This window comes from Cyprinus carpio, chromosome B13 (genome assembly GCF_018340385.1).
Source record: "Cyprinus carpio isolate SPL01 chromosome B13, ASM1834038v1, whole genome shotgun sequence".
Lineage (NCBI taxonomy): Eukaryota > Metazoa > Chordata > Actinopteri > Cypriniformes > Cyprinidae > Cyprinus > Cyprinus carpio.
Genome location: NC_056609.1, coordinates 17,288,865 through 17,302,139, shown reverse-complemented (window position 1 = coordinate 17,302,139; position 13,275 = coordinate 17,288,865). Strand labels below are relative to the sequence as shown.

Below are 13,275 nucleotides of genomic sequence, written 5' to 3'. Positions count from 1 at the left end.
TCCATTATTGACTCCTATCTATTCACTTACACACTATGTAAGGAAAGTTTTACTACTATACACTAACATTAAACAGTATTAGGGAGAGAGAGATATCTTAGACATTAAATAGTCTAAAGGATAAAATAATAGATAACACTTCAAATGTAAGTTATGCTAAAAACTATATGCAATCTGAATAACATATTACCAAAATCCCAGTCATTTAAATTCTTGCAGTAGATACATAAACCTGAATTATGGTGTTACTTGCTTTGTGGTTGCATTACCACCTTGTATGTGCATTATTTTCTAATAATTCAACAACTCAATGTCAATTATTCTGCTTATACTACAGTTGTTATACCTCAAGGCATTGTTCAGGTTATTTCAACACATTTTTCAGGTTTTATCTCTAAAATTCTCTTGCGTGTGGGGCTAATTTCTTACACATCTCATCTCACACATCTCATCTCACGCCTCTCACCCCTCATGGCAGAATTAAATGACTGGAATGCTGGTAACATGTTGGTTAATCAGATTTGCATATAGTCTTTGGCATAAATTAAATCTGAAGTGTATAATGTGTATTGTCTTTCTTGCACTAATACATTTTTATGTTATTGGCAAACTCTTTTGATATATTAAAGGTACAGTGTGTAATTTTTAGCGCCATCTAGCGCTAAAGGCTACTGATAAAGGCTGCGAATTGCAACCAACGACTCAGTCCCCCGCTCACCCCTCCCTTTAGAGAAGCTACAGTGGCCGCCACAGGTAAAGATGTCATTGGTAAAGACAGCAGAGAGCAATGAGATTTCTTTACAAAGGTAAATCAAGGAATTATATTTACTTAATTATTCAATAAATCGATGTTATTGCGAATGTTAATGTACTTGTTCATCATTGTGTCAATGTTTTATTCGCAAGAACAACAAAGTGATGAAACATGCTCTGTAGAGAAGTTTGTCCATTTAGGGCTACTGTACAAATATTGTGGCGACTTCCATGTAAGGGGACCCGCTGTGTATGTAGATAGAAACTGCTCAATCTAAGGTAATAAAAACATAACGCTTCATTAAGAAAGGTCTTTAAACACCTCTGAAAACATAGTTATGTATATTATCTTGCATTTCTGTAAATAGATCATTGTAAATATTACACATTGCACCTTTAAAGAGGTAAGCAAGAAACATTTTCATGATGGCATATGTATGACTGAAAGACTGAAAGTGGTAATTAGGCTCCACACAATGTTAACACCACAGAAAACACAACAACTAAAATAAAAACTTTTGTAAAACTAGAATCTGTTCAACTTGGTTACTACTGCTAATATTTTTTTCACTAGTTGCAATTGCTTTTTTACTTTTTATAAGTAATGATCATAATATCATAATAGCTACTTTATAGTTCAATTAAAATTCTTAGTAGTTACTAGCTAATAACAATTGGAATACACAACTAGTGTCTAATAAATAGAAACTAGTGCCTATGCAATAAGTACTAAGAATAGCAGACAAGACCGATCTGAAAAATGACCAATAATCTAAGAATGTGTACTTGCACATAATGTACAGTTATTAGTAAACAGCAATGACTCTCCATTCAGGTCCAAACTATTAGTAACAGCAGCAAGTGGAATACATAAAATTAAAAAGGGGAAAATGTGATATCTTTGACTAGCAACTGAATAGTTACTTGCCACTATTGGAATAGTGAGCAACAGTAAGGGAAAAAGTACTAGCATGTAAAAAAATATATATATATATTATTAGAGAAACTGAAAAAGTCACTAGTGAGTCTTGATGTTAAACCGGCTTGCCATAGAGGGGCGTGACCTGGTATGTGGGCGAGCGAATTGTATATAGTGGGGAATTCCCAGTCAGTACTCTTCTGTGTTTAAGTGTTACTGTATATCTGTTTAGCAGTTCAGAGCTCGGACGTAAAACCTACGACACGGGTGTTCGCATAACATGAATGGTGAGTATCAGTATTTATTAAATTAGTCAAGTAACAGTCTTTTTCTATTCCCTTTTTTGCTTCTTCCTGTCTTGAATTAAATTATGCGTACAGTTCAAGTCTGTGTAATAGATTCGAAACAGCGCTGTTGTTTTAATGAGCCAATTAAATATACGTAATGTACCAACTCATAATGTTTATTATAGGCCTATAGAATCTCAATAATAGCGATTTCCTGTCCTATGTTTTGGTGTGTTTGTAAATCGTTACAATGATATTTGTGTTCTTACAGTTTTAGTGTTCCGCATTTTCAAGTATGATTCTATTATTTATTTATTTATTTAAACATACAGGCTTGTTGTTTTATATATTACTGGGAATAAAACGCAGAGCTGTCTTTGTGGAAATGTACAAAGCACTTGCGAAACAAAAGCAATATGATTCACATTACCTGAAAACAAAGTTAAGACCTCTAAACTCTAAATAAATCTTGTGTAAACTAAACAAATCAAATGAGTTGTCAGTACATGAATACTCGAGGGAAGAAGTTGTATCAGGAAATAAAAATGAGGAACTTTTAAAAGCTGTTTCAACTCTGTTATTCTAATCTGCACGTTTGTTAATTCTTGTGCAATATAATATGCATGATAACACGTATTTAGCTGGTTGCCTGTATTCATCTATGTTCTTCTATCCATGCTTTTCTGTACAGTGCATACCCTCTCAATGCACAGGGACCCCAATCTAAGTAAGTACATTAAATTCGTCTGTGCCAAGTGTGAAACGAACTCTGTTGTTGCTAGTAACATGTTTTGAGTCAAGTTTAGGGTGGATCATAAACTTTGCCTAATTACTCATCAGGTTTGTTTAAACGTCACCCAGCTGCCCTCGTAAAAACGATGTAATGTTCAGATTTCCTTACATTACTTCCTCTTTTGTTTGATAAAGATATGACTTCCTGTAAGTGACAAATTTCTTTAGCAGGCAGTAGTGAGTGACATCTGCATACATCACTAAATTATACATTGGCTCTATTTCATGCATTATAACCATTTCCCCAGCTTACTTTATGACATTTCACAAAGTAAGAAAGCATAGGCAAATAGATCTCATCTATTCATGGCAATGTCAGAAGGAAGTGTGTTAAAAACAAACAAATATATTGCATGCCAAATGCAGCTGTTTGTGCAGGTGTTTGAAGAAGTTATGATATGCTTAGTAAAATGGCACCTGGATGAGCTGGTAAAATTCTGTGCCCACAAGTGCAGAGAGTGGGAAATTGTTTACCGGCAGGCTGCGTTGTTTGTGGTCAGGTTATGGTCAGGTTCTGTGAAAGACGCAAGATGTTGTTTCTGCAGGTGTTTTGAGGCCATTGTCTTGTTTTCTTATGCATCTTCAATACTGGCATTTTAATAAATAAGACTCATTTAAGTTTTTGACATGCTTTTTACTCTAATCATTTTGAATATTCAAATGAATGATATTCAAATCTCTGAATCTGACTGATGTCATTTTGCTGAATTGTGCAGTGGGAGAGCCCTGTGTTCAGATCTTCGAGCAGCCAAAACAGAGAGGCATGCGCTTCAGGTACAAATGCGAGGGTCGTTCAGCGGGCAGCATACCTGGAGAAAGAAGCTCAGACAATAACAGAACCTACCCAAGCATTCAGGTACCTGCTTTTAAAGTCGTACAGCACTGAAGAAAGAATTCACTGTGTGATTCAACTTTAAAGAAAATGTGATTACTAAGTGATTCTATAAACAGCATCTCTCTTTATATCTCTCCCTATTAGATTCTAAATATTACCATGAAAGGAAAAGTACGTGTTACTCTGGTGACTAAAAGTGACCCATATAAACCGCATCCCCATGACTTGGTGGGGAAGGACTGCAAGGATGGTTATTATGAGGCAGAGTTTGGACCTGAACGGAGAGTCATTGCGTAAGTTGGTGCTTTTAATGTTTAAATGTCAAAATAATTTCAATGTCACTTTAATACAGAAGGTTAAAAACCTTTTGATTGCAGATATATTATATGCATACTTTACTCTAATCTCGTTTGGTCCTGTTACCATTTTCCTCATAATGAAATGAAACATCTCTGTGCCCCACATCAAAGCCATTCCAATGTGCTTTCCGTATTACTTCAGCCCACACACTACCACAGTTCTCTTCCGAAGGGCTGTCCATTCTTCTTCTTTTTATTTTTTTTTAAAGAAGCATGTTGTTTCAGAGTAGGGAGCCATTCAGGGGATTCCCCCGATATGCAAAATGAGAGCCTCAGAGCTCCAGTCTGCCCTCAATTTTAAACAGTATGTCAGTATGGTTAGTTCTAACCTCACTCTTCCTGTTAGCTTTAGTCTTTGGGATCAGTGTTCAAGATGGACAATACATAGAACTAAACACATCTGACCGCTCAAAACCAGCGACACAGTTTAACAGATTGTTTCTTTGTTTTTTTCCAGGTTTCAGAACCTGGGTATCCAGTGTGTGCGAAGAAGAGAAGTGAGAGATGCCATAATGCAGAGGATTACGCGAAGAATCAACCCCTTCAATGGTGAGAACAAATGTCCCAAATAGAATTTGCATACACAGAAAAGTCCGCTGATTTAATCAGAATTGGGGTAAAATCATTTTAAAAATGTCTACACTTATTTGTTTTGTTATATTTATTTTTATTCACTTAGTAGATGCTTTTATGCATAGTGTCTTACAAATTAATACACAGATTTATCAGATTTATTTATTTATTCAGTTTTCACGGAAATCATCTGGGCCTTCTAATAACCTCTCTTACATCTTATCGTTATTACTGACCCAGTATCTTTCACTTTCTCTTCTTATCAGAAATTCTGTATTTAGATGATGCCTGATGTTAAAATCACGAAAGCTTACACATTTCTCTCTTTCCCGCCTTCAATACTGTATGACACAAACTGTCATCTGACAATGCAGTTAGGATAGAAACAATCACTTCTCCTTATTTAGTGAAGGTTTTGCACAACTGGCTGCGGTATTGAGTGGCATATGATCAGGGGGAATTTATTTAGAGAGGGAGGAATGTCAGGAGGAACTGTAAACTATACTTTTTTTTGTAACTGATAACTTTGGCTTATTCTTCCTCGAGTATGCAAACAGCCAAATACTTCAGGAATTCCATGCAAATTATTGTGTGGGAGGAAATTACAGCAGGGCAAACATTTTCAAAGCAGGTCTAGGTCTAAGTTCCAGATTGTGTCTTGCCACCACCAGCAATGTTTTTGTGATGAATAAGTCGGACAAGTTGACCTACAGAGTAACTTTTGAAATTGCCTGAGGATATTCTTTAAGGTTTTGTATATGAAGTGATTCAACAAGCATGTCACGTTATGTTAGCAGATGGTGTAGAATCATCATGTAGTGTCATACCACTGTCTAGCCAAATGATATTTGAGAAATTATGAAAACGTTACAACAGGACTTTACACAACTTGGTTAGTGAACATAGGGAATGCTAGATTGTGAACTTGCTTCCTCATGCTTGTTCTGCTGTTCTCTGTGGTGACGGGCTGTTGGAGGGACTGCTCTCACTTCTGCTGTGATAACCAAATAAAGATCTCTCTCTTTGGCTGTGTAACACTGACAGTCCCCTGAAGTTAGGTAGATTAGTCATGGTGGCAGTCGTAGTGAGATTATTATTTTTTTTATATTACTTTTGAAGTTTGGTCATGTGTTGAAGGGATGACCTGCCAGAGATGACCTCATTTGCACTGATGTTATCCCCCAATGATTGAACTGATGACGCATTCATTTCATTTATTGACTAGGTAATCAAATGTTTTTTTGCGAGGAGGTATTCGTTTTGTGGTTAGGGTTGTCACAAACATGAAAGGATAGCTGAGAATTAAATGTCATACCAGTAATTGTGATTAATGATGTAATTGTTTCATGTTCTGCTTAATACTTCAACAATGAAAAAAAAGTTATTTTGAAACCCTTTTCGCTCCAACATTGCTTGAATATTTTGCAAACAGAGAAACCACAAGTAACACACTAAATTAACCATGGAATTTATTAGAAAGTAGAAAGATTGAAATAGTATTTTCAATACTGCAACTTACTCTCTCTTATACCCAACTTTGAAAAATCTATTTTTAACGGTACACACATTAAGAAGAAATTTATTCACTTTGGACCTGAAGTCATACTCTAAAATACAGTATTAACTTTCATGCTTTGTGATGTGAATAATAATATTTAATATATAATATATATATATATATATATATATATATATATATATATATATATATATATATATATACACACACACACACACACAGCCAATATAATATAACATTAGAATATTTTCCAAGTAATATATTTGTTTTAGTAATTCATTTTTTTTTTTTTTTAATTTTTATGAATTAAAGTGGTCCGAACTGTATCATCCTAAAATATTTGTCAGTACATATAACTACATTTTCACATTAAAACCCAAGGGTTTGAAAGTTCAAATTACGCATAACTACACATCAAAAAGTTCATTTCATGACATTTCTACATTTGATTACAATTCCCTTATTTGGCTGGAAATATGTGACTGTGCAAAATAACTCACAATAACTCTAAATAACAACTAGTTTAATCAGTAGACATACGTGTCATGTTGGCAAAAAAGTATGTAGCTATAAAAGTCATGGCGTCTGTGAGGTTGCCCCTAGTTGGATTTGCCGTGATGGGTGCTGAGTGGGTGTTGAGCACACAGTTTGGTGTTAGATGTCACAGATGGTGGGTTCAGGTGACGAGAGATGAGTGTCAGGCTTGGGAATGGTGGTGTGCCCACAGAATGGAGAATCTTCACCTGCCTGCCCCCATTTCTCTCTACAACTCGAACCCTCTGCTTCACCTTCCAGCAGCCCACGCTAACCTAATTCGTCCCCCACCTGCGACTGCTGTCCACTCGTTTCTCTTGCTCTCTGACTTCACTAAATGCAGAACCAGAGGCGCACATATACGCAAATAAACATGACCACACCACGGCTCACAGTTGCCTTTCTCACACTCCGCCTCTCGCTATCTTCCGCACCCACTCATCTCTTCCCACTTCACCTCTGTTCCACTGTTCCTTCTTGTCTGTTTTACATCTGTCTGCTGTGCTCCTCACTGCTCAGCTTCCGTCTTCATCCTTCTTTCCCACTTCTGGGCTTGTGGTCTGGACAGAGGTATCTCTTCGCGTCAGGAGGCCACCCCCTTTGCTGCAGAGTCGTCAGTGATACTCTGTCACTCGATCTGTCTTTCTCTATTTCCACCTGCTGTGACCTCAGAGCTGTGGGCGGGATAGCTGTGGGGTGAAAAGAGGCAGGCTCCTGAGAGTGAGAGCGTGGGCGGAGGTGCACACACTAAGAGATGTCTACACCAGAACTCGTGTGGGCGATTGTGCTCTCGTAGGCTGATGTGTCAGTGGCATTTCTGGTGATGTTGCTGGGTGAAATCTGCAAGTGCACTGCATGCTGCTTGCTTTTCTGACTTGGACAATAACTACGCTTTGTATTAATGCTGCCTTTAAATGCACCTTGGTCAGGCGTTCATTATTACATCATGCGTTTCAGTCCAAAAAATGAAAACAAAACAAAGGAATTATATTGTGAACAGTAATGCAAAATTCGAAATATACATTTATATGACATACTTATATGTGGTATCACAACTAAAGTTGAAGTAAATCATGCAAAATGACTTAGATTGTCATGTATTGTTTAGTCTAAAAATTACTGTAAAATGAATTAAATTATTAAAATTATGGTATCATTTATTTATCTTCTTTATTATGATATATATTTATCTTTAATTTTTAATTATAATTATGTATATATAAATGTATATATTTTGCATAAATTACTAGTATTACAATAATTTACTTTAAAAAGTACAAAAAATACTATATTATATGAAAGTAAAAGTATTTTTTAAAAGCCAATACAGCAAAATGAATAAACACATTCATTTTAAAATAATATTAAATTTTAAAGGCACAATATATAAGAATTTTTGATAAAAATATCCAAAAACCACTAGAACAGTGTTATATATTTTGCTGACTTGTGTACTTACACTATCCCAAATGTTTCGAAGAATGTTTAAATCCGGAGCAATAAGCAATTTTAACTAGAGACACGGACCGTGTCCACAATGTCATTGGGTTGCCTGCCAATGATGTCATAACCCCTCGATTTCCGGTTTTGTTTTGTAGAAAACATGGAAACACCAATGACGCTTTAATATGTTTTGCGTTTCGCACAGAATAGCATTGTAACAGAACTTTCAAATGTATCTAGTATAATAAAACAGTGCTGTTATTTTTTTCCCCACATACACACGACCGGAAAGCTGTGTGTCACGCTCGTTCAGCGGCCTCGTTTCGCTTCGCCAGCTTTCAGCCTCACCCTGCTTCATTCTACTACATTAATAAATCATTAGCTCATCCATGAACATGATTTCTGCCCTAGTCCCATCGAATTGCATCGACTGTGGGGATGAAGACAACAACTCCCATGATTCCACACTCATCAAACTTCTTAGTTTGTTTTGAATATGTCCTCTAGCGGCGAAAAATTATATATTGTGCCTTTAATTCATTTTAAAATTTTATTATTTATAATAGCATTTATTCATATTTTGCAACACTATGGTAAACATGCTTTTTTATCCTGAAATAATTAATAATGTTAAAGAAAATCTAAAACTGACAATGCCGCCACTACTGCTCTCAAAAATCTATTTATTAAAATCATAACAATGTTTTGACCCTTAGGTCTTCATCAGGCAAACAACAACAACAACAAAAAATCTAAAAAACAAGTTGTTTCACAAGTGTGTCAGCTAACTTTAAACAAACTGACCTGGTTTTCGTTCTCGTGCCTGTTTCATTTTCTTATCCCTCTTCCCCTTTCCTCCTCATTCACAGACTCTCTATATCTTCTGCTCTGTTTTGACACACGAATTACATCTAGGATTAATATGTTGTACACTGCAACCTTGAACGTATGTTTTGTGTCCACAGTTCCCCGGGAACAGCTGCTGCAGACTGAGGAATATGATCTGAATGTGGTGCGTCTTTGCTTCCAAGTTTTCCTGCAAGATGAGACCGGAATGTACAACACCGCGCTTCCTCCCATCGTCTCCAACCCAATCTATGACAACAGTGAGTTTACACAAATAAAAACACGCTCTGTCATTTCTGCACGCCAACAAACGCAGTTGAAAACTGTTTGTTTGACTGCATAACAACACTGACACAGACTTATTTAGCTTTTTGATGAGTAGCAGAACTGTTGTTTTTGATGCTGCTAGTCGTACAGAGTCACTAGGGATGGTAGGGCAAATCTTGAAATAGAATACGATATTTATTACTGACTATTTTAGTTATATTTTTATTATGGTGCTTTTTTATTACTGCCTTTAGTTTCTTACAAATAAAGTAAAAAATATTACAGTATTTACTGTATAAAAGTAAGTAATAATAAAGATTTTTGAGTTATATAAATTTCAGTCCACTACATAAAAACCAAACTAAATGTGATATTTATTAGTAGCTAAAAAAAATTGTGGATTTTTATATATTTTCAAGTATAGAATTATTTGTTCTATATCATGTTCTATAAATTGTAATCAATGAAAATTAGCAAAAAAGTCTGTAGTTTGAAACTTAGGATTATTTAATGTTAATAATTATCTGTGTAATACTCGCTATTGGTTTTCAATATCTCCTGTGTTTTATAGTGTTTTGTTTTAGATTGAGGAAAAACGTGGTATAGCGATACCCTTCAGAACACAAACATTTGGCAGCACTTTTTACTGATTTACTGATGCAAGTCACTGCCGCCACAGAGCATGAAGCTGTGGCAATGCATTGCTTAGGTGACAGATCTTTCAGTGGCCACATCCCACACTACAGGAAGTGAGCATGGTCCATTTCAACACTTCCTCACGTGATGGTGCTGTACAGCGCGAGCAGAACAGCAATGTTTGCAGAGTGCTTTTGTGTGGTTGTGTGATGCTAAATAAGTCAGCGGATAAAAAAAATAAAAAAAAGCTCAGACCATGACTTGGTTAAACCCTTTCATCTGCTTGTAGATGCTGAGTCTCAAGTCTTTTATGTTGTTCTCATGACAATGTAGTAAAACTAGCCAGTGTTAATATGGTTAGCCGTTCTTTGCCATCACAGAAATCAGAAAGTCTCGTACAACCCAGAAAAGAGGAAGTAATAAACCACCCCGCCCTTTTTCTGTAAATTATGACAGGTTTGGCTGCTTTTTCAGTCACAGGACATAATGTTTGCAAGTGTGGCTGTGCCCGCAGATACTCTGATAAAGTCAAAGAATGTAAAAAAGGATTTCCTACTGCTCATAGCAGTGCATGTCTTTGTTTCAAGTTTGTTAAGATTTTCTAATCTTCATTCTCAATGGCCTGTGCTTGTTTCAGGGGCCCCAAATACAGCCGAACTGCGAATCTGCCGGGTGAACAAGAACAGCGGCAGTGTGAAGGGAGGTGATGAGATTTTCCTCCTCTGCGATAAAGTGCAGAAAGGTACGAGAACATTTTAATTATTTGTAGAAGAAAAAAAATCTAAGTGTGATCGATTTGATCCATTTTGCTAACTTAATCTAAAAGCAAAAGTTTAAATAAATACAAATATGAATTTCAGATATATAAGTTATTTATTCAATAACTTTTCTTTTATTCACCATCCATTCATTTTATTTTATGGTTATTATCTATCCACCTTCCATTGCTAGTTTTCTTAAGCCATTCTTTTATTTAATACCATCACATCACTTTACTCTAGATGACATTGAGGTGAGATTCTTCACTCAGACCTGGGAGGCCAAAGGCTTATTCTCCCAGGCAGACGTACACAGGCAAGTGGCCATAGTGTTCAAGACACCCGCCTACTGTGACACCACCATCACAGCCCCTGTCACAGTGCGCATGCAGCTGCGCCGGCCCACAGACCAGGAGGTCAGTGAGCCAATGGAGTTCCGCTATCTACCCGATGACAAAGGTAAAAGATCACCCTGCAGTTTTATGACACCTACTTCATAGATTGTTTTGTCCCATGTCTTCTTTGTTGTTACAAATGGGTCAAAGAAAAATAAGACTATCCACGATAAAAGTTTAAAATGCATGTGGAAATGTACTTTATGTAGTCTCATTTGGTTTTGAAAAAATTGTATTCAAAACATCACATTTTGGGGTAGTTGCACAACATGACGTTTTACAACCTCTTTTAAAATTCTGACACATGTGAGTGTACACACCATAATTATTATTATTTTTTTAAATGTATAAATATATTTTTTAAAGTAAAAAGTATTTATTTGACAAATATCTTTAAATTATCAATTACTTATTTCATAAATACCATTTTTTTGAGAAGTTGCCCCTCAGCCTGTACTAACCCTGCCTAGTTAAAAATAGCGCAACAGATATTGATATAATGTACTGTTTTATGTCACTTGATTTTGTCTAGTAGATTAGGTAGACAAACATGAGCATAATGTTTCTTTTCTTTTTCAGATCCATATGGCTGTCAAGAGAAGAAACGGAAAATTGAAAGCCAGATGAAATCCTTCTCTGGCTTCCCCCAAGGAGCCATGAGCTTCATGAACAGACCAAAAGCAGTGCCTTCGGCAGGTTTGATGAATCAGAGAGTCAAAATGGGTAAGATGCACAACACCTCATGTAAACCATACTAAATAGCAATATTGCAAAATATGCTATATATATATATATATATATATATATATATATATATATATATATATATATATATATATACATATATACATATACATGTACTTATATACGTATCCTTTTTACAGAGCCTACAAATTATTATCCTCCATCAAACCATGTGATGATGCGGCAAAATCCACCAGGCTATTATAACAAAGCCCCTCCGCCCTGCCCCATGATGCCACCCCTAACAGAAACCCCATCATCAGGAACACACAATCAAGCATGGCCCAGTCCAATCGCCAACACCACCAATAATGGAGTGGGCCTACAGCAGGTGAACCCAAGTCCCAGCATGCCTACCACAGGGGAAGGTGGAAACAGCCTTCCTCAACTGACCGCTAAGGATCTGGAGTTTCTTCAACAGCCTCGACAGGACCAACCAAACCAGCAGGTCCAGCAATCCCAACAGCCACCTCAAAGGCAAGGAGTAGAAGGAGCCCATAACTGGTATAACTATGGCCCCCAACAGATTCAAAGCACCCAGAATGGGGCAACAGGCACCGGTGGGTCAATGGGAACAGGCTTCTTGTATACAGGCAACATAGAAGATGATGTATTTCAAAACCTCATCGTCAATCATCAGCCAGTCCTACCACTGAAACAGGAAGCTCAAGGGTCGAGCAACATGGCTGTGCTGGGTCCCAGCTCGGACTGTGTGTCGTCCTTCACCGCGCTTCTGAACTCCACCAGCCCCAATGGAAGTACCGCAGAGACCATGAGACAAATGGATGCTGGTGGGCCCAATCAGAGGGTCTCGCAGATTTCCTACCCTGCCAGCAGCATGGGGCAGGAGAACAATCTTGATTCTTTCGCCTGGCAGTTCTTCCCCGAATAGAGTCGAATTCCATAAGTGTTAAAGATTTTGTTCTTTAAATGTAGGCTCTGATTCATGTTCACTGAATGTATTTTCTGAAAATCAGTAGGGCTCGTTGTCCTGGAAATACTGTAAGATGCTGCCACCAATTAGGTAAAGCGGTGAGATTTTATGAAATGTTTATGTACATAACAGTCTGATGGTCATATTGGAGAAGTTTGGGACCATTTGTCCACAAACGCTCAATTATGACAGGTTAATTGTGTTCCTTAAAGTGGGAACTAGCAGGGAATTGTCCCTGGGTAATGGCTATGTCATTTTAAACATGCTTCTTATCCAAGGTTCTCAAATGTACTGTTCAAACAAGGGTTTTCTATGGTTACTCAAAAGTGATATGGCTTTAGAAAACTAAGACCAATGTCTTGTTCAGTTTTTACTTTATTCAACATACACAAGCTTTTACATTGCATTTTCTATGGGTGAATTTTTGTATTTTCATAAAATTAAAGTGTATACTACTGGACATGGATTTTGTGATGACATGTATGTAATGTTTGATACATTCTGAGCTGATTTGTGGCTACATTACTGATATGTGGAGTTGACCAATGTTTGTTTTCATTCATACTGGTAATTTGAATGTTTCTGTTTCACATTCCAAAGTTCAGGTAAATAAAGGATTAAACTCTCTAATTTGGTGTACATATGTTTTTTTATGTAACATTAGGTTATAAGAATGTAAAG

The 13,275-nt window shown here is 36.6% G+C and overlaps 1 protein-coding gene across 1 annotated transcript; it reads left to right on the top strand.

Annotated features, from left to right (window-relative positions):
- The first annotated feature begins 1,825 nt into the window (after positions 1 to 1,825).
- LOC109078945 (proto-oncogene c-Rel-like) lies at positions 1,826 to 13,224 on the top strand. Its single transcript, XM_042736979.1, has 10 exons — positions 1,826 to 1,959; positions 2,651 to 2,686; positions 3,468 to 3,607; positions 3,731 to 3,879; positions 4,403 to 4,494; positions 8,980 to 9,120; positions 10,401 to 10,505; positions 10,765 to 10,980; positions 11,496 to 11,639; positions 11,801 to 13,224. Exons 1-10 carry the CDS (start codon positions 1,953 to 1,955, stop codon positions 12,550 to 12,552), a joined length of 1,782 nt encoding a protein of 593 aa, XP_042592913.1. The 5' UTR covers positions 1,826 to 1,952; the 3' UTR covers positions 12,553 to 13,224.
- Positions 13,225 to 13,275: the final 51 nt, after the last annotated feature.

Excerpts from the sequence above, each read along its gene's own strand:
- LOC109078945 (XM_042736979.1), top strand. Across the intron at positions 9,121-10,400 it reads CAACCCAATCTATGACAACA|GGGCCCCAAATACAGCCGAA; the intron begins GTGAGTTTACAC and ends TGCTTGTTTCAG. Across the intron at positions 10,981-11,495 it reads CTATCTACCCGATGACAAAG|ATCCATATGGCTGTCAAGAG; the intron begins GTAAAAGATCAC and ends TTTCTTTTTCAG.